At 45.5% G+C, this 27,719-nt stretch overlaps 1 protein-coding gene across 8 annotated transcripts in view; it reads left to right on the top strand.

The window, feature by feature from the left end:
* Window positions 1–27,719, top strand: part of CORIN (corin, serine peptidase) — a 230,127-nt gene that overhangs the window by 11,473 nt on the left and 190,935 nt on the right. For 4 of the 8 annotated variants that reach the window (XM_074992721.1, XM_074992724.1, XM_074992718.1 and 1 more), the window contains exon 2: window positions 18,612–18,756. In XM_074992721.1, the coding sequence (XP_074848822.1) occupies window positions 18,612–18,756 (145 nt within the window). Of the gene's footprint in view, window positions 1–8,215; window positions 8,316–8,399; window positions 8,416–11,271; window positions 11,401–12,056; window positions 12,277–18,611; window positions 18,757–27,719 lie in introns of those variants that run through there. The other 4 variants (XM_074992720.1, XM_074992719.1, XM_074992722.1 and 1 more) reach the window with 4 other exon arrangements.

Genomic DNA, 27,719 nt, shown 5'->3' with positions numbered 1-27,719 from the left:
TGGCTAGACATCGAAATCGCTGTTCCCATCCAAAGATGGGAATAGTGCCCTACTTCGACATTGAACGTCGAAGTAGGGTGTGTGTAGATGATCCACATCCTGCTACTTTGAAATAGCGGGATCCTCCATGGCGGCCATCAGCTGAGGGGTTGAGAGACGCTCTGTCCAGCCCCTTTGGGGCTCTATGGTCACCGCACGCAGCAGTCCTTATACCAGGGCTTCTGCTGCTGCTGCTGCAGCTGCAGCTGGGGGTCCATGCTGCATTCACAGGGTCTGCAACCGGTTGTCAGCTCTGTGGATCTCGTGCTGTGCAGGTCTAGTGTGTCTGGGAGGGGCCCTTTAAGGGAGCAGCTTGGGGCTTTGCTGGCCCCTTATTTTGACGTGGAGTGCTTGTGTGTGTGGACACTCCGCATTTGCTTCCAGGGTGGCTCCTTTCGATGTTCTCTGTTGCTACTTTGAAGTTGAATGTCGACGGCACCAGCCCTGGAGGACGTGTAGACGCATCGAAGTAGCCTATTTTGACGTTCTTACGTCGAAATAGGCTACTTCGACATAGTGTGCTCGTGTAGTCCTAGCCCATGTGAAACAAAATTCCAAATGATTGTATTTTGTTAACCCTAAACTCTCCCTAAGAACACTTGGCTTTCTTCTCTTGGGTTATGTCTAGAGGGCACCCTAACCTCAAGATAAGCTAAGGAAATTGCGTTGCTTATTTTGAGTGCATTTTGAAATACGCTATTTCGGCATGTGGTTTGCAATCCCAAGGAAGCACAATCTCTTCCTTAGGGGTGGATTACTGTCTGGTCATTTGAGTTATGGGGAGGATTTACAGAGAATCTGTAAAGGCTCCTCACCATCCTGTCCCTTCACTATTTTCTCCAGTCTTCTCCATCTTTTGCATCCTCTCCCCTTCCTCAGTTATTCTTCTTTATTTCCTCCACAGTTTAATATATAGAACACAGATATTATTGAATACCCCAAGTAAAGCCTAATTTACACTATTTTCTTTGTAACAGTAATAGTTACTAGTCATCTATTCATTCCTGGTGACTCCTGGAATTCACATCTCCACAGTCCTTAGATTACTTGTCAGGTATCCAAGTTCTCTTGTTCAGCTTTACTTCTGCCATTGCCAGTACAGTTCCTAGAATCTTTTGTCTCTTTCTTACCTTTTTTTTCCTGTATTTCACTATCTGGAGTTCTCCCTCTGGACAGTCATTTTGTACATTTGTGGTTTGGACTTCTATTCCAAGTCCCTGGAGTCTGTTTTTTCCCCTTTGCTTAAAGTTTCTTCCTGTATAATTCTGATTTTGAAAGATGATTGAAAGTTTAAATGGGAAAACCCATCTGTAGCAGATATCTGCCCTCCTGAGCGTTGCTGTAATTTGCTCCAGCTCTCTTCTTCTTTGTAAAGTTAAGGCAGAGTATTTATGGAAACAGTGCAGCATGGGGTCTTTGAGTATGAGCTTGGGGTACTCTTTGGCATTTTCAGAATTATTTTTTCTGTTGATAATCATTAAGTCTGACAGTTACATCTTTGAGTTTTTATTACTATGTTGTTATGAGGCCCAGAAAGGGGGGCACAGTACCCTATGGATCTCTCAATTTTTATTTCTATGAGGGAGCTGTGATTTAACAGCTCCACAATTGAATATTCTACAAACCAGATTGAGTTTTCTCCTTCAGCCTTTCCAGGCAGCCTGTTAATTATGATGTTGTGTCTTCTAAATCTATTTTCTATGTAATCCAATTTTGTTTCTTTCTGTTTCTTTCTTTCTGTTCTTTCTTTCTCTTTCTGTTTCTGCTCAATCAGTTTCCTGGGGTACTGTGAGAACTTTGGTCTTCAGATCATCTCTCATGTCCTTCAGATGAGATATCACCTTCAGAATGTTTACTTTAAATATTTGATTTTTCTCAGCCCTGGCACTTCTGCCTGATTTGGCTGCTATGTGTTCACTTGAAGTGTGAGAGGTTTCTCCATGCTGTGATCCAGAAACACTCATCTTGATGAAGTATCTTTTAAAATGTTCAGATTTGCCTGGAGAATCCATCTTTTTTACTTTGTGCTCTGTTTCCTTTTTTTGGTGGGTCAGGGAGGAGAATGATACTTCAGTAGGTTTTGGGAGGCAGATTGCTATATTATCCCTTAAGAGCCCAGGTTTCAGGCCCTCATGGTATGTTATTCTAGACCCTACTAGAGTGCCATAAGGCATGTTTTCTAATTCTTTAATCATTCCTGTGGTTCTTATTGGAACACTGTACAGTTTATTAACATCCTTCTTGAATTGTGGACACCAGAAATTAACATAGCATTTCAGCAGTGAGTCCAGAAGTACCAAATACAGACGGAAGATAATCTTTCTACTTCTACTTGAGATTTCCATTTATGCTTCCAAGGATTGCATTTGTTTTTTGGCCATAGCATCACACATGGTTAGCCGATTATCCACCACAACTCCAATTTTTTGGAGTCCCTGCATCTCAGGATAGATTTACTCATCCTGTAAATATGCCTCTGTTCTCTAATTATATAACACATTTAGCCCTAATAAATTGCACATTGTTAGCTTGCCCCCAGCTTACCAAGGGATTCAGATTGTTTTGTATCAATGACCTATTCTTTTCTTTATTTACAATTTTTCCATTTTTGTGTCTGTGATGGACTTCCTTAGGGCAATCTGGAACTGGGGGTCTGATGAGCCCTCTGTTTCATCAGCCTGGGTTTCCTCTCCCATAATGCTGCTGTGACAGGCAGCAGATCTCTCCAGATCCTGCACTCACAGAGTCTTACAGCAGCAGGGGCGCACCCAGCTTCAGTTACATTAATGCTCCTCCTAGCACTCATGAGCTAACAGAGGTGCTCCAGACAACTTCCCCTAGCTCCCCACCCTGGGACCCCAGAGCTGTACTGTCCTACCCAATTCAGAATCCTGATCAATGTAAGTAATTACCCAGTCTGCCCTCCATCAGTGTGGATATGGCAATGACCCAGCCCTGGTTCCTGAGCAGATTTCCTTTACGCTTCAAATAACATGCTGTTTTAGGTAAAAAAAAGTAAAACATTTATTAATTACAGCAAGATAGATGTTAGGTGATTATAAATAACAACATAAAGATCAAAGTTGATTACCATAAAAATAAAACACAATTGCACTCTAAGTTCTATACACAAGGCAGGATTTGAATTAAGCAGCATGTCATCAGGATGGTACAAACAGTGCACCAATCTTTCACACATAGGTTGGGATTACTTCTTTCCTCCCTGGGACCATCTCTCCAAGTCCATTCTTTGTTCCTAAAGTGATTCCAGGGCTATGTCTAAACTAGAAGCATCTGCCTACAGAAATTACTGTTGGAAGACATGTTCCAACAAAAGTTCTGTCAATGGATTGCGTCTACACATAACAGTGGATCAATCTTTTGACTTGCTCTGACAAGATGGCCCCCCAGAGTGTCTACATGGCTTTTTCATCAACAGTTTCTGTCAACCAAATGCATTTTGTGTGTAGATGCTCCACAAGTTTTGTTGACAAAACCCCAGTTTTGTCTACAAAACTCTCTAGTGTGGATGTAGCCTAGGTGTTCAGTTATGGAAGGAATGAGGCCCAGTGATGATCTTGTGTCTCCATTTTATAGCTTCTTCCAGCTTGTTGGAAAGATCTTTTGCTGTGACATGACTCAAACTGTCTCCATGGTGTATGCATTAGGCTTCCATTGTACATACCTTGTAGTGTACTCCTGATGAGTGTATTTCTTGCAGTGGGCTACTAATGCTGTTTGGCCTTTTTATTTTTGTACCTTAAAGGCTGCTTTGGGGTGTTTTTAACCTAAAAACATATTTCAATTAAAAAAAAAAAGTAGCAAAACTTCATAATGCTAGCTACAACAACAAATGCTATCTGACAGGATATTAATATGAAACAGATCAAGACTTTTAAAATATATGTCACAAAGCATACTTTGTTCAAAATATTCAGTATTACCATGGTAAATATTGGGGTGCCAGGGTGTTGCTTTGGGGTACAGAATGTCAGTGTCAAATTCACCATTGTTACTTTGTGCAGATGATACTTTCTTTCAGGTCATTAACAAAAATCCTAAATAACATAGGGCCTAGAACAAATCCCTACTAGAAATAAACCTGTTCAATAATGATTCTCTATTGACAACTACATTTGGGTTGGGTCTACACTATCTCCCTACTTCGAAGGGAGCCTGGTAAGTAGGGTGTCAGGAGATTATTAATGAAGTGCTGCGGTGCATATACAGCAGTTCATTAAGCTAATTCTCCCCCGTGGCAACTTGGAAGTGTTAAACTTCATAGTGCCGGCTTGCATGTAGCCACGGCTAGCCCGCCTGTACCTCAAAGTGTCCAGGATACTTCGAAGTCCCTTTACTCCTCCAAAATTTTGAGGAGTAAAGAAACTTCAAAGTACCCTGGACACTTCGAAGTACCGGCGGGTGATCCGCGGCTACACACAAGCAAGCACTGCGAAGTTTAGCATATGCACCACAGCACTTCATTAATAATCTCCTGACACCCTACTTACCAGGCTCCCTTCGAAGTAGGGAAGCTAGTGTAGACACAGCCTTAGAGACCTATCGTTAGCTACCTATTAATAATTTAACATGTCATTTTAATTGTATATTGTTCATTGCATATTGTACATTTGTACAATTGTATATTGTATATTCATTTAATGGTATATTGTTCTAGTTTTTTAATCAAAATGTCAGGTAGTCCCAATTCAAATGCCTTCAAAAAGTCTACACTACATCTGCACTATTTACCTTTATCAAATTTGTAATCTCATCAAAATGATATAAAGTTAGTTTGGCCATATTTATTTGCCATAAACCCATGCTGATTAACATTCATTCTATTATCCTCTTTTAATTCTTTATTAATTGTGTCCTGTATTACCCTCTCCATTACCGTTTCAAGGACTGATGTCAGACTGACAGGCCTGTAATTACTTGGGTCACCTGATTTACCCTTTCAACATATTGGCACAGCAACCTTTTTCCAGTCTTCTGGAACATGTCTGGTGTTGCAACACTTATTGAAGATCAGCATTACTGTGTGTTAGAGTTTTCTCCCTTCCAGCCCTAGTTCTCTTTCTGAAGGGAAGTGATAGAGCCCAGCCTTGAAGGTTTTGCTAATGTGAGAGGTTCTTACTCAGATATTAGTTCCATTAACTTCACTGAAGGTATTCTCATGAGACAGGTTGTAGGACAGGGACTGAAGTAGCCAAACTCACTTTTCCAGACTAGAAAATCTGCGTTCATTCTACTGCTGTGTTAATGTTTGACCAGACCTTTTTCTGGGAATTTGCCAGGTAGTCTGTTTTTCATTTATCTGTTGGATACTGGGGGTAGGACAGACTCTTGATTTATATTCTATGATCTATATACATAAAATCTCATGACACCTTTTGCAATAATATGGGCACTAAATCCAGGTCTCCAATTTGTTTTCCACTAGGATATGGATTTTCACCCCAATCCTTTTAGTAACTTCTGCTGAATAAATTATTCTCCATTTCCTCTTCTAAAATCTTTGTTGGCAATGAATAGCTTGTGTATTCTACACAAAAGATAATTGCATATTTGTTGTGGAAAACTACATGTAAAAGGAATCAAAAGAATAAGGCATTTAATAATCCTTAAGGATGTGAGGTGCTATATCAATGTAAGACATATCAGACATTTAACAAATATCTGTGTATTACTGTTTAATGATACCCTAACATATGAATGGAAAGTCAAGTGAGATTCAGCAATTATTTTTGAAATTCTGCCTTATATCAATATAATAGGATGAATCTTAGTGCTAAAAAGGATGTACAATGATGCTTTTAGCCCTTAGCGCACTGTTCTTCCACTGGATGTTATTGTCCTACTGTTGCCCTGAATCCACACTGGGTAAAACAAATAATCTGGCCATTGCTTATTTGGCATAAACTGAGAGTTATAAATAGGCTGTGGGCCTAGGCTAGAGAGAAACTGCACAATTGTAATTAACTTTATAAAAAGCAATCAACCAGCTTCACTGTTTTTCTTTGTCTGTTGTTTGGTGAAAATATCAACACATCTGGCAGCTAGCAGAGTCCACGGCTACTTATAATTGGGTCATCCTCCAGTTAGGATTAGAAAACTGAATTACATTGACATCTTGCATACCTTTGGTGTATTTCCATTCAGGGATTTGTAAGAATGGCAAGGTTGCAGGACAGCAAATTCAGAATTACATGATCAGGGTCAAGCAAAGTACAAATTCTGCATATCAAATTAATACTGTTTCCAGCAGTGACTTTATACCTGGATGGCCACTCACCTGATCATTAAACTTCCAGTTTAAATGTAAATTCTTGCTGGTGTTTTGAAGAAAAAAAATCAAAGTTAATGTCTCTAGGCATGTCTAGTTGTGGGACTAAACTCTGGTTGCCTAGAAAACAAATCATCACAGATTCCACATTACAAATTCACTGCAGGCCCATCCAGGAAGGCTCAGAATTTAAGCCCAGAAGGGACTATCATAATCTAGTTCAGGGATTCTCAAACTTCATTGCTCAGCAACCCCTTCTGACAAGCTTAGTACATGACCACAGGAAGCGCCTAGGTGGCGAGGGCTACAGCCATAGCACAACCCCACTGCTGGGGGTGGGATGGGGCAAGGGGAAGCTTCAGCCCAAGCCCCACTTTCCCAGGTGGGGGATAGAGCTTGGGCTCCAACTTCAGCCCAGGGCAGTGCCATCCCTAGCACTTTTGGTGCCCTATGCAGTCCCACATGGGTGGGGTGGGGTGGGGGTGCTACACAGGGAAGCCCTAGTGGGGGCAGGCTCCACAGATTGAACCCATTCCCCCTGCCCCCGCAGTCTCTGGCTGAATTGCTCATCAGAGGGAGAATGGAGGAAGGAGAGGAACCACCCTCTGCATCCACAGGCAGTGAGAAGCAGGGTGGAGTGGACTGGGGATGGATGGCTTTGTTCCTACTGCTAGGGAGCGTAGTGCTTGGCCTGATCCCTGCTGCTGACACCTGACTGCCCGTTGATCCCTCAGACTGTGTCATTTGCGGGAGGAGCCTTGGGGGGAAAGAGGTGCAGTGCAAGAGGAGCAGGTGTGGATTGGGGTCAGAGAAGAGGTGGACTGGGGGGTGGCATGGGCAGGGGGTGGTCTCAGGCCCACATGCCCCTGCTGGGTGCAGCCCATGGGGGCTCGGTACAGGAATGAGGCTGGCTCAGCCAGGAACACGGACTATGCAGGACGCAGCTGTCTGGGGCACTATGAAATATGGCTTTCCAGAGTTTGTGTATGGGTAGGGAGGGCCTGGGCCCGGGTCCCAGCATGCCTCATGCTGGCCCTGGGGACCTGCTGAAAGGGGGGCCGAAGGCACTTTTACACACACAGCCGCAGTTAGAGAACCTCTACGTCCGCCCTGCATGTTGAAGGCCCCGGCAAGCCCCGGGACCAGCCCTATGATCCCTAGCAGAGTCAAGACTGTTTACAGGTGTTGAAAGGTGCCAGCCACGCAGACCCAGGCCCCACCGGAAGGCGGAACAGCCCGGCGAGTATGCGCCTGCCCAGACAGAAATGCCCGTGCAGTCAGTGGCTCCGAGCACCAGGCAGAAAGCCCGGGAGAGGCACGTGGGGATTATCACCTTGTGCTGCGGCAGCGTCCCCAGCAGGGCCAGGCCTTTGCCCGGACTTCCACCCCGCCACAGCGCATTTCAGCCACCCCCCGCTTCTCAGGCGGCACCCGGGCAGTACCCTGCCCCGCCCGCCGGGGGCACCGGGAAGTCTCAGGTGCGCAGGAGCTGAGACGTGGGGCGCAGCTTGCCGGACGGGGTGGGCGGCCGGGCGCGTGGCGGGAACGCGGCCCGCAGCACGAGGTGTTTTCCCGGGGCCCCCCCCGGCCGCCGCCAAGCCCCGCGGGAGGGCAGCTATGTGTTGCCGTCTCCGTTGCCACAGCCGGGCCGGGAGCTATGCGGCGCCCGCAGCCTCCGCCTATAAATAGCTCTGGCCGGGACACTGTCAGATTCCCCCAGCCCGGCCTGGCCGGGCCGAGCGGATCCCCCGACCGGGCCGCCGGCAGTGGAAAATGTGAGTGCAGAAAATACCGCGGTAAAAATAAAGCCGCCGGGCGGCGCCGCGGCAAGTCCAAGGCCGGCAGGCAGGGGCCGCTGTTCCGGCCAGCCCCCGGGGCGCACTGCCAGGCAGCCCTCCGTCCTACTTAGCTGCCGCCGCGTCCCATGCGGGTGCTTGCGGGCAGCGGGATCTGGTCGAGTTTTCCCCGTGGGCCGGCGGTCACTGTGGTGAGCGGGCGGGCGGCAGGTGCGGCGGGCTGGCACGTGGCTGCTGCCAGGGCGCTGGAGCAGTTTTCTCAGCGGGGCTGCTGGGAGCTGTTGAACCAAGGTAGAAGCCCTGTGTATAATGGGAGCCCGTCCAAGCCGGGGGGCTGCAGCCACCTTTGCTCCCCTATTTTCAGCAGCTGGGGCTCCCGCGGGGAGCCAGCGCAGCTAAGGCAGAGAGAGCTGGGCTCTGTCTGGTGCGCTTGATTGGTAAGGGCTTGTGGCACAGCAGGTAGCCCTGGAGGACAGGGAGGAGATAGAGGTCCTTTTCAGGTCCCAGCTTCAGTTTGCAGAGCTGGAGGTTAGGAGGAAATCCTTTTTATTTGTGAACTGTGGATTTGATTACAGGATCACTGTCAGCTAAAACATATCCAGGAGACAAGGTGGGTGAGCAAGCATCTGTTATTGGACCAGCTTCTGTGAGTGAGAGAGGAGTTTTCCAGATCCATCATGCTCTTCTTGGTATACTGGTGGTGAGCACATACGGTTGCCTTCCAAGTGGTTTTGTTTTTAATTTAAAGTTGTGGTATACAAACATAAAGGGAACAGATGGTCAAGCTCCAGGGTTCCCTCTTCCTCCTGAAAGTAGAACTCTTCATGTTACTGAAACAGGAAGGGTTTGTCTGCCACGTTTTCAGAGATGCAAGGTAGGAAAGGAGCAGGGACACACAGTGGGACATAGTCTTCTCAGACCAAACAGCTAGTCATACTGCTATAAAAACCATCTTGGCTCCACATCTGGCTATGTGAGAACTTCTGTGTCATTGTGAGGCCTGTTCTTATAATTCCTTCTTTCATCTCCTGGTCCATTGTTTTTCTGCTGCGTTGCCATGCTGAGTTTATCAGTTCCACCTGCACAAGGCCAAAGACCCCACCCCCCCACTGCCACCGCAGCCCTGCTTGGCCCAAACACTCCCTCTCCTCCCACTATGCCTGTGAGTGGTACTGGGATGAGTGGTGGATGGCAGCGGCAGCTTCAGGGTATCGCTCCCTCACCTCACTCCCCCTGCACTCACCTCATGGGGCTCCACCGCTGCTTCCCATGCCACTGAGTCCTGCTTCTCCAACTGGCAGCTAGGAAGCCTCTGGCCACCTGCAGAGAAGCAGGGCTCAGTGGGCCAGGACGCAGCAATGGAGTTCCATAAGGGGAGTGCAGGGGGAGCGAGGGAGGCCATGGGGAAGCATTCCCCTGCAGCTGTTGCTGCCATCTGCTGCCCATCTACTGCCCCAGGTGCATCCTGACCAGGCTGGTGGGGAGAGGGGAGTAGGAGAGGAGCAGGATGGCCCACTGAGGGGGTACAAATGCATTCTTTGCATCCCCATGTATATGAGCCTTTTTCCAAAGTGCTGCAATGGTGTGTGTTGGTTACAGTTAGTCTCTCGTGACCCATTCATATCATCCCAGACAGTTCTTTGACACAGGTGCCTCATAACACTTACTCCTGCCAGGAAAAGCTCCTTAACCCTTCTACACCCACTGGGTAGCAATATGATGTCAAATAAGTTGCTGCCATATATGTAATTGATTAAAAAAAAACTACAGAAATGTTCAGCTCAGGTCTGTTGCTGATGAATTGTTCTGTAATCAGTGTTGGCATTGATATACATTTAAATAAATGAGCTAAAGTGAAAGGCCAAAATGAAGATGATATTTCAACAATTCAGAAATTATTAATGCCCACCCTCATCCATACTCCAATGAAAACAGAGAATCTGAACTCTGATTTCATGGGAGTAGATAGTGGTCTGGAAAGGTTAAGTGCCCAGATGGTTTTCTTTTGCTTCCTCCTCATCGTATGATAGAGTTTTTCTGTCGGTTGTTTGTAGATTCCAGAGAAAGTGTGAAAAGGAGGAAAAATGTTTTCTATGGATAAAATTCAATTCAGATAGTTTATTTTCCTGACTCAATCCATGGCAGCAGTAGGATCTTTCTGTGTTGAGAGACTTTACTGAATTTTTCTGGAAACTTACCTTGCACTGTAATGTCATTCAGGTGATGGATGTATATCTTTCTTCTGGGGAGCCTACACCTACATTAAGACTTTACTACAATTTCAAAGTGTTGTTTTAAAAATATTACAGGAACATAACTGCATTATTAACTCATTTAACCTTGATCTTCATTTAACAGTTCGTTATTACCTGCCTCTTGAAACAGAGATTTGCTTTTTAGTCATCTCTCTGAATTACAAATGACAGGGTATCCAGCTTTAAAAGTTCTTTTCTTTCCCTTCTACTAAAACAAAATTATTATCTAAATATTTCTGAATGGAGGATCATGAAATCCTAATGAAAAGTGAATAATTCACCTATCCTGGGAACCACCCAGAACTGTAATATGACTGAGCCCTGCACCCCACCCACCAGCTTGGTTTCTTTACACTAAAACAGCCTGCCAAACCATCACCTGTGCTTTTACCAGCACACACAAAGCTAGGGACATACATAGCTGTATTATATGCAGACCCTGTACTGTCCTGTACTGCACAGAAGTGTACAGAGTCATCTCATTAAATTCACTCCTCCTCCCAACATGGAAAGAAGTATACAGTAGCTTTTTGCTCTTGGTTATGATTACCTCTCTGATTTTAGACCTATTAAAAACAAATTTTTAAAGTACAAAGGATAGATTTTTAAGTGATTATAAGGGGTAGCAATCAGGTCCAAGCAGATTACTAGTAAATAAACAAAAAAAACCAACCATAATTTAAGCTTAATATTCTAAAGAGATTAGATGTGAACAGGAAATTCTCTCTCTAAGTTATTATATTAGCAGCCTGCAGATTCTTAAGGAGAAAATTCCAAGTGTTCCATTCACGTTCTAAAAATGCCTTTAGCCTGTGTCCAGCACTTCCGCCTCACTTCAGTCTTTGTTCCTCAGGTATTTCCAGGAATCTCTGGGAGAGGAATTGAGGAAGAACCACCAGGATGTCATTCTCCTGCCTTAAATAGCTTTTGCGTATTTCAAGCTTATTGTTTAATAATTTGTTCCGGTATCTTTCCAGATATCAGCCTTAGGTTAATTGCTTTATACCTAGAGTATAATAAGGTAATAAATAGCAGTAAACATGGATTTGTCACAAACAAATTATGCCATATCAGACTAGTTTCCTTTTTTTGGCTTAGTGGATCGTGGACGTAGTGATATCCTCATTTTAATAAGGCTTTTGACATGGTCTCGCTTGACATTTTCACAAGCAAACTAAAAAAATGTTGATGAACTAAGGTGCATATGTAACTGATTTGTTACATGGTTCATCCTCAAACTGGGAGGATGTACCTAACGAAGTCCCACATGTATCTGTTGTGGGTCAATTGGTTTTTCCACATTTTCATGAATGACTTGGATAACAGAGTGGAGAATGTGCTTATGAAACGCACATCTAAGACCAAGCTTGGAGAAGATGCAAGCATTTTGGAGACCAGATTAGAATTCAAATAGAATTGGTCTTACATGAAGAAGATGATGTTCTTCAATAGAGGAAAATACTCTGCTTAAGAAGGAAAAATCAAATGCACAAGTACAAAATGGGGGAAAAACTGGATAGGCAGTAGTTCTGTAGAAAAAAGATATTGAAGTTATAAGAAGTAGTAAACTGAATATGAGCCAGTTAGATGCAGCAGCAAAAATTAATATGACTCTGGGTGCATTAACAGGAGTGTTTGTATGTAAAATTTGGGATGTAATTTTTCTATTCTATCCAGAACCAGTGAGGTCTCAGGTTGAGTACTATATTGCATTTTGGGCAGCATGTTTTCAGAAAGATGTGGACAAACTGAAGAGAATCCAGAGGAAAGCAACAAAAATGATAAACTGTGTAGAAAACCTGACCTGTGAAGAACTAGGTAAAGTTACCCTTGAGAGAAACTTGAGAAGCGGTTTGATCAGATGGCAGTGATCAGTTGTTCTCTGTGTTCACTGAAGGTAGGACACAAATTAATTTGCTTAATTTGCTTGGTTAATTATTAGGAAAAACTATCAAACTATGAGGCTACATAAGCACTGGAATAGGCTTCCAAGGGAGGCTGTGGTATCCCTGTCATGGGAGGCTTTGAGGAAGATATTGGGTAAACATCTGTAAGGGATGATCTAGGTTTATTTAGTCCTGACTTTGCAAAGATGGCTGGGTTAGACCTCTCACGGTTCCTCCCAGCCTTATGTTTCGATGAGTCTGTCATATTCTGTGGCCACATTACTCTATCAGCTAGTTCAAAAGGAGCCATTAAAATAGTGGAACCATTGCAGAGCTAATACTCCTGGCAAAGAAGGTTTTCCAGGGGTGTGTGGAATTGGCAGAGCGGTTCTATGCCATCAGCCCTCACCGCGCCCAGTGTAGAGAGATGATGGGGAGTGGTGCTGCATTCCTTATGAGGACTGCATCAGCCTTTGTGAGGAACATAGTCTTCTCCCCTACCCATCTCCCTACACAGGAGACTGTGAGGATGCATTGCATAAAACAATCTGGCCATTCTGTTTACATTGGAGACCAGACTGAACTAGTTCTCTGCTGGATAACAAGAGACTGAGGAAAGCAAAAAGAGGGGAAATAGCCATATCCCTCCCAATTCTTTGCCCTACTTCACACTGAGCTGTGCTGAGTTTAGCTTAGCTGCAGGTCAGAGCTGAGATTGGTAGTTTGAATTTTAATAGCTTTCTGGTTTCTAAAACAAGCTTTGGAAAACATGCGGTGTATTTATGCTTTGTTAAGATTTTTGTAAACATAAAGTGGTCACTTAGGAAGTTCCCAAGCCAGTTAGGACTTTATAGATCAATATTAGCACACTAAACTCAGTTTGTTGACCCACAGGATGCCTGTGCAGATAGGTCCACCGAAGAGGGTGGGGAGCTAAAGGGGGTAGGAACAGTGGCAGCCTGGGCCCTTTAAATCACCACTGCAGCAAAGTGTGGCACATTTCAGGCAACTCTCAGGCCCGCCTGGGGAATAGTTCTGCCCTTTCCACCCAGGGTCCCACCCCTTTTGGGAGTGCAGAATTGCCCACTCCCCATCTAGCACCCCCCCCATGTGAAGATGACAGAGCATGCCTGTTAAGTGCTGCTGGTGGGAAACTGCTTAACAAACAAGTGACTGCCCTTTAAGACAATACTCAGACAGCCTCTCAACAGAACCATCTGAACTCAAGGAGAAAAGACTTACATTTGAAAATTACCATCTCTCTTCCCAGTCTCTTACACATAGTGAACACTATACCTTTCAAATGTCCTTCATCACAGTCCCAAAGTTACCTCTCTGACAAATCTGTTGAAAATTACTTGCATAAAAAATTAAAGAATTTGTAAAGTGAGGTTACAGAAGAATATTTAAATTCAAGGAATGACTCTCACAAGGTTTGATTTTTTTTTTTTTGGTTTCGCCCATTCTTTTTCTTATGCCTTGTGTTCCACCAGATGCAGGCAGGCTAGCAGCATGGGACAGGATGAGCATGTCCCAGTTGAGAAAGCTAGTTGCCCTGTGGACAGTGGGGATTAAAAAAGTGTTTTAGCTACCTTCAGACTTTTTTTTCCTATAGACCGAATTAAAATTAGCCCATACTCATTGCAAATTTTATTTCCTTTATAGAAATCAATACAGGAAGAATGGAGTTCAGCTAAGTAGCAGTTAATAGCAGTTCAGTAGGACAGAATGTTTAAGCTTCAGTTTGCTGTTTTAAGCACTATATATATTTTCAGCTGACACTTGTTTTAATAGGGAAACTGACTATATAAACGAAAAATTATTTTTATAGCTACACAAAATGAAGGCTAAGTTTTCAGACCACCAGTGAGCCCCTAACTTAATTGAAAGAAATGTTCCTTGAATCAATATTTTCTTCTTCTAATGTTTATTATTGTGCATTCCAGTCGGGTGTGTGCTCACCCGTGTACGGTAGTCAGAAGGCTTTTTTTCCCTAGCAGCTAGCTGTAGAGTTGGCTGGGGCATCCAGGGAAGTGGCACCTTCATGGCATCCAGTGTGGGACCCTGCTAACTCACTGTGTCCCCAGTTTTTTTTCTTACCGTCAGCAACGTTTAGCTGAAACATTTCTGTGCTTGTCTTTGCCGGTGCACTAGCAGTTAGCTGTTCTTATCACCACTGTAAACAGTTAATAGTTGTAGCTATAGTTAATAGTAGTGAAGTTTAATTAGATGTTAGACTTGGCTCTTTGGGAGGGTCACTTTCCCCTCCCTTGGTCTCTGGGCTTCAAAGCCTGTGCACCCTGCAGGAAGTGCATGCCCCAGAGCAATCCCCACACTTCATGTTTGAAGCATGAGAGTCATCAAAGAGCTTGCTGCTCAGTTTGAAAAACTTTCAGACCTAGACCTTTAAAAGACAGAGCTTACCATCTGAAGGTCATTCTGATGGAAGCAGCTCTTCAACAACAGTCAGAGCACGGGTCTTCAGACCCTGTGCTGAGCTTCTCATCTTCAGTACAGGGTGCCCTAATGCTGTTGGCCGGCCTGGCACTCATCAAGGACAAGATATTTCAATGCCCAGTGGCCACAGCGCAAGATCTCCAGTCAAAATGCAGGCACCAGTTCCAATCCCCAGTGCCTCAGAAAAGAAGAGGTGCAGGACAAGGATCAATCTCCCACCTCCAGGTACAAGGAGTCAATGAGTGTGAGACCTGAGCAGGGCCACACCAATGCAGACCCACTGCCACAGGACTTTGCGTCGACTCCCACTGGCACTGGGTGCCTGAGTCCCCAGCCTCCTTTGTTGCTACTTCGGAGCAGGGAGCTGTAAGTCTCTTCAACACCAGAGGAATTTTGGGCTGTGCCGGAGCTCATGCATCTCACGGTGACATCCTCCCCAATGAGGTGTGAGAGGTCACTAAAGTGAAACCTACCTGCCCGCTGTCCTGTGGCAAGCCAGTCATGTTGGTGTGTTCCGCAGCATTGAGCCATGGCTGTGCCAGCTGCCTGTCAGGTTCTGCATTCATCATATGCACTATGACAAGTACGGGGGCAGCCTGCGACCGTAGAGGTCATTTTGGACACTGTGGTCCTTCCGCCAGGGCCAGCCTCCCTGCTCCTGTTCCATGGGAGCATCATTAGGTTCAGCCACCTTTGTTCTGCCTGTGGTGGCAGCATCTTTGTCCCCGGCCATCACTGAAGCAGACACCAGCACCAATACCAGCATCAGCATATCTACTACCAACTTTGGCACCATTGCAAAAAAGAACTAGATAATTTCATGGAGGATAAGCCCATCAGTGGTTATTATGCAGGATGATTTCAGTAGGGTTTGGACTGGGACCTGAAAACTGCAATGGCTGATTTGAAATTCATCTGCTGAACGTTAGGCAGCAAGTTCTTCTCACAGACTCTCATTGGTGAAAAATATTGTGTGTACTGGGCGGTAGTAATAGTAGTAGTAGTACTGGGCAACCTAAAGAGTGCATTGCAGTAATTCAGTGAAGTGGTCAAAAAAGCCTCCACTGAGGTCTTAGGCTAAAACGCAGGTGCACCAGCACTTTAAGCCACCTCCACGAGGGGAGTAGCTAATAGTGCTGGGAGCTTTGTTTACACTGGCACTTTATAGTGCTGTAACTTGTTGTGCTCACCGTGTGTGTGTTGTTTCACATCTCTCGACCAGAAATTTGCAGTGCAGTAAAATAGCAGTGTGGACTTAGCTGTAGTCCAGAATAAAGATGTGCAAATACTGAATAGTTTGGAAGTTAAAAAAGCACTCCTGACATTGGTGTCCATATTCAGTTTGTTGTGGCCTCTAGTTGGGAGCCCTGTTAACTCAGCTGGGAAAACCACATCAAAAGATACTACTACCCTAGCCCCAAAGTTGCAGCTTCAAATGGTTTCCTTTTCATGAAAGCAGTATGTCCACCATCTTGAGCTTGGCCATTGACTAAATATTTTGATCTTATGTTCTGTCTTCAATATGAGCCACCCACCGCAACTGTGCTGGAAGCGAATCACTGTGATAGAAGGTAGCAATGTTTATTTGAGTATCACAAGGTATTACTAACACCTCAGTCCGTGCTGCTGCCATATAATTTTTCAGTGTTACTTTATCTTTACACTGAACAACAATGGTGACACAAGAAATCTGTGTGGTATTCCATATTGGAGGGTTCTCAGTGCAGATGAGTAACATTACCTAATGTTTTTTCAAAAGGAATAAATGGAATCACAGTAACGAAATCCTGGTCATTTTTGTCCTGTCCATACATCTGGGTCAACCACACCTCATAAAAGTATCAAAAACAGATGGCTGCTCCAATGTTATCTGGTTGGAGAGTTGTCTCTCAGCCAGCTTGCACACCAGCATTGTTTGTGATATTCTAGGACCAGATGGATTGAATTATGACACACTTATCTACAGTCTTCTCTGACACCTCTATAAAAAGAAGGGCTAAAATAAGGAGATAAGTAAGACCTCTGTGTTGAGAAACGGTTTCTTAAGCAGTAGGCAAACTTAGGCTTATGTCAGAAAATATGGTGTTTTGTTCTCCACAAAAAGGTATTTATATCAGAAACTACCAGTGGGATAACATTTAAACGTTGGAATTTGTATGGTAAGCAAAGGTCCCAGCCAGAGGTTGTGGGTTTTATCTTTCCAGAGACACTTTCCACGTGTATGGGATGAGATGCTGTCATTTGTATTCTAGTGTCCTGTCACTGTCTCCCTCTGCCTTGTACAAAAGGGGCAAACTTCAGTTTGATGGATTTGCCCAACAAAGAACATCGATTATTGCTCTTGTCAATCAACTGATAAATCAGCTTTGGATGAGAGAGAGTCTAGGATTAATAATCTCACCATCTAATGACCTTATCAAATGTACAGTAAACTATTTTATGTCCAACAAAACAAAGCAGCAGAAATGTAGGACTTTAAAGACTAACAGAATAATTTCATATAGTTGATGGATCTCCAATCCAAATGATTAAATGTAATGCCTTGCAAGTGCTACATTTCTGCTGCTTTGTTTTGTTGGCATAAAGACTAGCATGGCTACCTCTCTGTTACTCTTTCATATCTGGCATTCTATCATCTGGATCTCTCAAATAACTGGCATTTTAACCATAAGTAAATTTTAGTTATGTTTTCCATAAGGACAGTGTAGAGAAAGTACATAAAAATATACATCAACTATGGTATAAGTTTATGATACTCCTGTTGTTGGTAAATAAGGTACTCTGCATACATCTTTGTTTGTTTCTTAATACCTAATCTTGTTTTTCTTTAGTGTTATACATATGCTATACCTCTCTGTTATTCAGAGTATTTGACTATCTGGTAACTTCCCGGTCCCAGAGCTGCTAGATATGAAAGAATTTACTGTAAATTGTTCAACCTAAGATCTTTCAAGCAAAAATAAATGTAGACTTAATTTTTTAAACTGGGATTGTGTGTGTATATAGACAAAAATTGAGTGTCATTGATTCTGTTCTTCCTATTAAATGTGTTTTCATAATTTGTTTTGCCTCTGTTTAAAAAGGACAGTATTTTTCCAATAGTTTGAAACATTGGCCTGGCTAGAGTTCTGGCATGTAAGGATTTTATTCTGAATACATCGCACATTTTAATACTATATATAAGCTTTGATCCTTCAAAGACTTTTGCACATGTTTAACTTTACGTACATGAGTAAATCCACTGAATTCAGAAAATTTAACTTAAGCTCCCTAGGGCATGTCTCCATTTGTAAAGTGGGATTAAAATTTATCAGCTTCAGAGAGTACTGGGAGGAATATGTTACAGTTTGTAAAGTACGTTGAAGATGAAAAATTGTGGTGGTGCTTAATAGCTAATTATTATTCTTTAAAACAGGATTTATAATAGACCAACAGATGCCTTAATACTATATCCTTGAAAAGATAGCCAGTTATGTAGTCATTAATAACTTTTATGGACAGTTTTCTGTGCTTCTGTGTGAGGTGGACAGAATGTAGCCCTTAGCAAATTTTAAATAATACATGTTTTATCTCTCTCAAATTGCAGTGGCTTTCACTCAACCTACCAATTTAAAAAGCCTGGCAAACAATTTCTGTAATACTGGTGGTGGAGCTATAAATTCTGACACACGAAAGGATGAGCTAAACATGTAACTTACATGTACTGCTTATTTGTTGACAGGCCAGTTTAAATTGTTTTGTTACCTTTCATTAATGACCCAGATATATTTACGGCATATATTTCTGCAGTACTGCTGTTATGTGTATCAGATAACACTAGTCTTAAAATATATCGTAGGAGTTACTAAGTTACGTCAGAATGATAAAATTGTACTCTTCTGTGCTTCAGGTCTTAAGAACAGATGAAGATAATATGGGGGATGGTTGCTCTCAGAAGTTGGCTTCTGCCAAATATCTTCGACTTTTGCTACTAATACTGATTCCATGCATCTGTGCTCTCATCCTCCTATTGGTGATTCTTCTTACCTTTGTTGGTGAGTACTAGTCTTAACTAAAGAAAAACAAGCTGAAATGTAGTTGTATTTTAACAAGATGGTACAAACAAGCACTATAAACTCACAGTCCAATCTACTTCTAGCATGTAAGCAAATGTCTTAGAACATTCACTTAAAATGGTAAGTAAATTATACTTTTTTTCAGGTTTTATTATGTGGTTTCAGTTGTAGAGAGTAACTGAGTTTGAGTGCTCATATTTAAAAATTATTAACAAGTAATTGGGGGAAACCATTTTTGAGTCTCTGAAGGTTAATTGTTGATATATTTGCTACTTTGGGTATATATTGATTATTTTCAATAATAACTCTTACAAGTGCTTGTGATAATGTTTAAGTATATTGTATCTATGAAATAAATGTGTTTAAGTAACTGTAAATGGCACAACATCTTGCTTCTTACCATTACTCAGTTTATAAACTTAATATCTATTATCAGGAGACAGTTAATTCACACATAACAATACAAATTTCTGAGTAGCCTACAAGATCTCCCCACACCAGTAAAAATAAGTGTTTTTGTTCTTAACTTTAAATACACGTGAGTTCAAAACCACATTCATAGTTGAAGATAGATTTGTAACTATACTTGCTTTTTATTACTTAATCTGTTAATTAAGTACATGTTTGGTATGGAATTAACAAATTAAGGATTTATTAGAGAGCAACACTTTTTAAAAAGATAGCTCTTTGTTACTTTCACAGCAAATTTGACATGCCTGCAATTAAGCCATAAGTATGGTGAGGGGGAAAGAAGTGTGTTGGAATAACAGTTTATATAACTTTTTGCTTTTAGTTGTGTACAGTACTGTAGGGCTGCAGGTGTTTGACAGTTGCAGAAAGGTAGTAAAACATATAAATTTATCATCTTTTTCCTTATTAAAAATAAAAAACTTAAAGAAATATAGATGATCAGTTAGGATGCCTGGAAGTGAAACTGATAGCTACTGAGCTAACTGCTCTGTCTCTGTCAAATTCAAGTAAAATTGAATCTTTATATTCATTTCAGTCTTTGGAAGATGATTTCCAGGAAGACCCACAATGTCTGGCCTTCTCATTCTGCTTAGGATGGGTGGTCAAAAAAAAAAAAAATTGAATGTGTGAATGTGGTGATGGACAACTAAGTCTTGGGATCTATCTTTAAACTGAGAACAGGCTGAACTGGATTAAGATCATGTAAGCCTGACAATTAGGTAATGTGATACCTCCCAGTTCATTTCCTGGTGTTTAGCATTCCATCTGAATCCTTCATATCCTCTGCCCTAGATTTTCACTAGTAAATGAGAAACTGGAAAAGATAGGTGTGTCTGTCTCATACTCATCTCTTCCTTAGAAGAGTATTAGAGAGGTAGCAGTGTTAGTCTGTAGCTTCGAGAACAAGAAGTCTTGTGGCACCTTATAGACTAACAGATATTTTGGAGCATAAGCTTTTGTGGGCAAAGACCCGCTTCGTCAGATGCATGAGTTGGGGGGTGTGTGCAGAGGGGCATTTAAAGAATGGGGTCCCAGTAAAAAGGAGGGCCAGAGCTGACAAGGTCTATTCAGCAAGGTGGAAATGGCCCATTACCAATAGTAGGTATCAGAACTCTTTTGATACCTACTATTGGTAATGGGCCATTTCCACCTTGCTGAATAGACCTTGTCAGCTCTGGCCCTCCCTTTTACTGGGACCCCATTCTTTAAATACCCCTCTGAACTCCCCCTGCCCCACTCATGCATCTGAGGAAGCGGGTCTTTGCCCACAAAAGCTTATGCTCCAAAAGATCTGTTAGTCTATAAGGTGCCACAAGACTTCTTGTTCCTTAGAAGAAAGTGTCTATGTAATACTAATCCTGGGGGCATGTCTTTACCAAAAAACAAAAGAAAACGTCGTCATAAAAAAACCAAACCCTAAACACTGGGTACAACATTTTAAAAATCTGCAAATTTTATTTGCCAAAATAACACTACATAATTACACCAATTTCAGTTATTTTGCTAATTTATTTCAAAACACCCATCAACAAATATGTCTAACAACACAGACACACACAAAAATTCCACTAGGGGCAGAGAATTAAAGAAACCCTGATAACAACCCACTTCTCATTTCTCTGTCCCCTCCATCCCACACCTGAGCTCAGTTGGTGGGGAGGGAGGCAGACACCCACAACTCCTTGCCGCACCCCTTGAGGCCAGGTGCAGGGTTCCCCCTTGCCCAGGTACATACAGTCCCCTCCCATCCCACAGAGCCCAGCCACGGGCTCCCAACTCAGGCACCTGCACCCTCCCCTTTAGAGCCCAGGTATCCACATTGAGAAAGAGTCTGATGCTCAGTGCCTGGCTTGCAGGGAGTTTCCTTCATGCCACCTTCTCTAATTCCCAGCATATCCTGAGGGAAGTAGCTGCCAGGAACTCTTTAGCTGTCCCTCACTCCCTTTCTCCCTCTCCTCCTGCAGTGTCTTTATCTGTTTTGAGCTTTGAATGGTCCAGTGGCCCCTAGTGGTGACTTGCAGCACTGAAGCCCATTTCTGTACGGAAAAAGAAAGTCTGTCTGTATGTGTTGTGTTAATTTCTGCAAAATTCTGTATTACGCAGTGGTGCAGAATTCCCTCAGGAGTAAATTAATTCATACGGAAATTGTACTGCAGAACCCCCAGATAAAAAATGGTCTTGTCTAATCTGACTTAACTCTCACAAACCAGGAACAGTTTCACTAATATAAGTCAAAGTACAATTGCATAAAACTAGTATTTGTGCTAGAGAATCAGATCTAATGTTATTGTCCAGGTCTAATGTCTGGGATACCTATGCACCAGCAAATTTGTCTCCATTGCACTTTTTGATTATTATTTATAATTGTTTTCCTAGAACAGTAAGAACAGAGTCAGTTTAAAGCTTACTGTAAAGTATCGGAGGGGTAGCCATGTTAGTCTGGATCTGTAACAGCAGCGAAGGGTCCTGCTAAAGCTTACTGGTGACAGAAGTAGACTTCTTCTCCAGGCTGTGTGGAAATTAAGGATGCCCATGGAATCTGACCATTTTGTGATGTCAGAATAACGTAAGCTGCTCTGGGAAATGGAAATAGGCTACATCCAGATCATTAATTTAAATTCAGCTTATTTTAGCATCACCAGACATTGTTACAATCTATCAGTCACACAATGAGTGACAGAATAAGAAATTAGTGGATGGTTCTGGTTCAGTTCTTGGTCAACAAGTGTCTGTATTACAGACATCACAAGTAGTTATTGGTCATACTGTAACAGGAGCCCAGGTTTCTTCTTCGAGTGTCCCCGTGGGTGCTCCACAATAGGTGTCGGGCTTGCCCGGCGCCGCAGATCGGATCTTCCAAGCAGTTTCTGCCGGACCGTGCATGCGCCGGCGCGCGCCACTCCCTTGTGTGCTCCTGGCCATGTGCGCGATCCAGTCCCCGCCAGTTCCTCTTAACCGCCGTCGGCTGCAGACGGAATCCGAACTAGGCTAAGGCCAAGTAGCGTATTCAATGACTTTAACTGTTTTTCTTTAAAGTTTTTCAAGTACTTAGGCTACTGCAAGTTAGCCGGTTGTTATTTTTGCAAAAAAAAAAACAAACAAGAAAAAAAGCAACAAACAAACTACAAGCGGGACAGCTTCAATCCAGTCCCAGTAACAAGCGCCGGAGGCCAGGAGCATAGGGCCATCAGCCCTCCTGCTGTGGCAGGCCATCGGAAGGGGAAAACAGCACAGAGAAGGTGCTAAGTACCCATTTAACAACTGAAAGACTCACCAACAATGTCCTCTTCAGGATTTAAAAAATGTGAGTCCTGCCGAGAGGCGATGCCAGCGTCCGATGGGCACAGTCTATGCATAAGGTGCCTTGGGGAGTCCCATGTTGCACAGAAATGCTCCTTCTGTGCTAAATTAACAGCCAGAGCAAGGAGAGACAGGGAGATGCGGCTTAAAATGCTGCTTTTTGATAAGGCCCTCCAGCCAGACGTGTCGGAGCGGCCGCAGCAGGAGGGACCCTCCGGGGCCCATAAAAGGAAAGCTGCCTCCCTCACCCCATCAGCGCAAAAACGGAGGAAAGCCTCCCCAGCCCAATCCCTGCCGGCAGCAACAGCGAGCGGGACGGGAGGAGCGAGCAGCCCCCAGCCGCAGCAACAGCTGATCGGCGGCGGCACGGAGAGCCACGTGGAAGCGGCTCAGCCTCCGATAATCAGCCAGCCGCCCTGCACTGCAGGCAGGGCGGCGGCTAAACAAGCGCCGGTACCGGCGGCACCGCAGGCAGCGGCACCGACCCCCGGGGAACCGGCGGTGCAGAGCGCGCAGGCACGCAGCCTGCAGGCACCGAAGGACACCGCACGTGCGGCACCGCCTTTGAGCGTGCCTAGCACAGTGTGGACGGGGCCGGGATCTCCTGTGCGTCAGGGGGCGGAGTTACCTTCTCCAGGGAGGGGGAAGGCTGCACACAAGAGGAGGCATTGCAGCCCCTCTCCGGACAGGGCTGTGGAGTTGCTTTCTCACAGCCCTCCGCTTATGTTGCAGACTCCAACCAGAAGGCAGGGGTCCCCCCTAGCCTACCCGGAGCCCCCTTCTCCATTTTTGCAACCAGCCTCACCCTGGCTGGGACCACCTTCACCCTTCCTGGGGTTTGAACCGCTGGACTATTATGCAAAATCGCTCTCTCCAGTGTCTCAACGATATCCCTCCCCCAGACGCAGAGGGTATGCACCAAGGGAGTGGTCTAGGTCACCTTCCCAAGAACAGTGCCTATACTGCCATGGTCGCCCCTACCACGCGGGGCATAGACACCATCGGCAATCTACTAGGGAAAGATCCCCACAGACTATCTCGTACCCCCGAGGGCAATTGCGACCGGGGACAGAGACTCAAGCATCTCAGGGGGGACTGGTTATGGAACCCCGAGATTTTCCCTCGCAAACCTCTAGTGAGAGGGTGTACTATCACCAGCAGGAACCGGAAGGGTCCAGAGAGACGTACCCCAGTGGTTCCTCGCTCTCCTCCCCGGACGAGGCTATGGCCCCGGGGGACGTCTATCCTGCGGACGATCTCAAACAGTTTCAAGAGCTGTTTAAGAGGGTGGCCTTCACGCAAGGCATCCAGACAGCAGAGGTGCAAGAGAAACACCATAAGCTCCTCAAAAATTTGAGACCTCCGGCCTCCTCCAGAGTAGCAATACCGCTTGATGAAGCGATCTTAGAGTCCGCCACTACGATATGGCAGACCCCTGCGACTATTCTGCCTGTCCAAAAGAGAGCGGATAAGAAATACTTCATGCCGGCGAAGGGCATGGAGTTCCTGTTCAGCCACCCACAGCCAAATTCCTTGGTGGTGGAGTCCTCGCAACAAAGATCAAAGACATCTCAATTCAGGACAGGGGGAACAGACAAAGATGCCAAGAAGCTAGAGCTGTTCGGCAGAAAGGTCTACTCCTCCTCCACTTTAACGTTGCGAATGGCAAATTACGCAGCGCACTTAGCAAACCATAATTTCGACAGCTATTCCAGGTTAACCTCCCTCATGGACTCGCTTCCAGAGGACAAAAAGCCGGTGCTCAAGGCCATAGTGCAAGAAGGCTACGCGGCCTCGAGGACGGGAGTTCAGATCGCCCTGGACGTTGCGGACACAGCAGCACGTTCCACAGCAATGGCAGTGGTGATGCGAAGGGAGTCCTGGCTCCAGACTTCGGGTATACCGAGGGATCTGCAGGCGAAGATAGTTGACCTTCCCTTCGACTCGCAGAAGCTGTTTGCTGAATCAACTGACTCGGTCCTTCATTCCAGTAAAGATTCAAGAGCCACACTCAGGACCCTGGGGATTTACACCCCTCCATACACAAAGAAAAGGTACTACCCTCAACAAAGACGGTACCAGTACCAGCAACAGCGCCCCCAGTACCACAGGGGTTACGAGCAAGGGCGACATCAACAGCACCAGCAGTACAGAACTCCCAGGCGACGTTCACAACAGAGCCGTGCGTCCTCGGGGCGGGGCCAAAGGCCACAAGTTTGACATACAGATCCAGGGCTGCGCCATCACTACCATCGCACAAGGTCATCCGAAGCGACTATTCCACCATCGCCTCCGACCATTCTACGACCAGTGGCAAAGGATCACCACAGACAAATGGGTGCTGGAGATCATAGCCACGGGGTACGCCATCCCCTTCCAGTCGCTCCCACCGTCTCGACCTCCACCCAAGCCCCACCTCCAGGAGGCCTCCCATGTAGCGAGGCTCAGGCAGGAGGTGGACCATCTCATGCTCATAGGGGCAGTGGAAAGAGTGCCGGAGCAACTGCAAGGGAAAGGGTTCTACTCCAGGTACTTCCTCACGGAGAAAAAGACAGGAGGCTGGAGGCCCATCTTAGACCTTCGCGGCCTCAACAGGTACCTGAGCAAGCAACGTTTTCGGATGACCACAATCGCCTCCATCCTTACAGCACTGGACGATGGAGACTGGTTCGCAGCCCTCGATTTACAAGACGCGTACTTCCACATAACTATCCATCCGGCTCACCGGCGATTCCTCCGGTTCATGGTAGGCAACGAACACTTCCAATACAAGGTCCTACCGTTTGGCCTCTCCTCGGCCCCCAGAGTCTTCACCAAGACCTTGGCAGTGGTGTCAGCCTACCTGCACAGACAGGGGGTATTTATTTTCCCGTATCTGGACGACTGCCTACTGAAAGGGGCCTCGAAGGGGGAGGTTCTGCGCATGATACGCGTCACAGCAAACACGTTCTCTTCACTCGGCCTGGTTATCAATCTGGCAAAATCAAAAATAGACCCCACACAGGACATAGAGTTCATAGGGGCTTGCATAAACTCGGTTACAGCGAGAGTATATCTACCAGAGGCTCGCTTTCGGGCCATCGGTTCCCTCGTGCAGGTCATCACCTTCAGCCCTACGGTGCCGGTCTTGACGTGCTTGCAGCTGCTGGGCCACATGGCAGCAGCGACGTTCGTAGTACAGAACGCCAGGTTACACATGCGCAGCATGCAGCACTGCTGGCGAGTGTATACAAACCGGCAGTACACACCGTTCACAGGGTGGTGTCGCCCACAGCTGGGGTGCGCAAATCCCTACAATGGTGGGTAAACCCCAGGAACCTGCTAACAGGGGTACCCTTCCACCAGCCGCAAATATCGGTTTTTCTCACTACAGATGCCTCCCTCATAGGGTGGGGAGCGCACATGGGCGAAGAGGTGACTCAAGGACTGTGGTCACCCACGGAACAGTCACTACACATAAATATACTGGAGCTCAGAGCAGTGTTCAACGCCTGCAGACACTTTCGAGACCACATGCAAGGGAAAGTCATCGGGATCAGTACAGACAATACCTCCACCATGTTTTATATAAACAGGCAAGGAGGAGCTCGATCCCGTGCCTTATGCGCGGAAGCAATCCGCTTATGGAACTGGTGCATCGCCAACAATATAATCTTGAAAGCCTCATACTTGCCGGGTGTGCACAATGTGAAGGCAGACCAGCTGAGCAGGCGTTTTGCACTCACACACGAGTGGCAGATCCGTCCCGATCTGCTACGGCCGATTTTCCACGCATGGGGTTTTCCCCAAATAGACATGTTTGCCACTCAGCACAACAAGAAGTGCCCACGATTCTGCTCCAGGGCAGGACTGGGATGGGGGTCCCTGGGGGACACGTTCACGATCCCGTGGAGGGGCCCCCTGCTTTATGCGTTTCCTCCCACAGTGCTGATCCACAAAGTCTTGCAGAAAGCCAGGAGGGAAAAGGCCCGGATGATCCTGTTAGTCCCAACGTGGGATCGACAACAATGGTTCCCCCTACTCCTGCGCATGTCGGACCGTCCACCGATGCCTCTTCCGGTGGCGCCGGATCTGCTCACGCAAGCCCAGGGGTCCATAGTGCACCCGCACCCCCAAAGCCTGCGACTGCAAGCGTGGTTAATCCATGGCTCGGCTCCCTAGAGAGCACATGCACAGTGGAAGTACAGCAAGTCCTAGAAAGTAGCAGGAGGGCTTCCACCAGGAAGACCTACAAGCAAAAATGGACTCGCTTCACGGCTTGGTGTTCTACCAAACAGCTGGCCCCCCTTTTGGTGCCTATACCTACAATACTAGAGTATTTACTGGACCTCAAGAGAGGAGGACTCTCGCTATCCTCGTTGAAGGTCCACCTTGCCGCCATTTCGGCGTTCAGACATGAGGAGGAAGGGCACACGGTGTTCGCCCACCCTATGGTTACCAGGTTCCTCAAAGGGTTGGTAAACCTATACCCCCCTCGGAAACCGATTCCACCTTCGTGGAACTTGGACCTGGTGCTTACCACGCTAATGGGACCACCGTTCGAGCCCTTGGCCACGGTTCCCCTCCGCCTCCTTACAATAAAGACGACCTTTCTTCTTGCAATTACGTCAGCTCGTAGGGTGAGCGAGCTCGCGGCAGTCATGGCAACGCCACCCTGCACTGTTTTTTCCAAGGAGGCGGTAACCATACGGCTGCATCCAGCCTTTGTTCCCAAAGTTTCTTCCGAGTTTCACATTAACGAACCTATTGTTCTACCCTCGTTTTATCCAAAGCCTCATAACTCCAACGAAGAGGCGCGCCTACACCTCCTGGACGTGAGGAGGGCGCTAGCCTTCTACGTAGACAGGACCAAGTCCTTCCGGAAAACGGATAGACTCCTAGTCTCCCTCGCTCCCAAATCGAAAGGAGAAGGTCTCTCCTCGCAGAGAATCTGAAAGCACATTGTATCCTGCATAAAAATGTGCTACGAGCTCAAAAAGACTCCTTTATCGGCCACTCCCAGGGCTCATTCCACTAGGGCGGTGGCGGCATCAACAGCCTTTTTCAAGGGCGTTGCGTTAAAAGACATTTGCAGAGCGGCGACCTGGTCATCCTACGACACCTTCGCCAAACATTACGCCCTTCACAGGGTATTCCAAGAGGATACCTGTCTCTCTGCAGTGGTCCTCTCG

This window comes from Carettochelys insculpta, chromosome 4 (assembly GCF_033958435.1).
Source record: "Carettochelys insculpta isolate YL-2023 chromosome 4, ASM3395843v1, whole genome shotgun sequence".
Classification (NCBI taxonomy): domain Eukaryota; kingdom Metazoa; phylum Chordata; order Testudines; family Carettochelyidae; genus Carettochelys; species Carettochelys insculpta.
The sequence above is the reverse complement of the archived record's forward strand: the minus strand, read 5'-3'. Positions and strand labels throughout refer to the sequence as shown.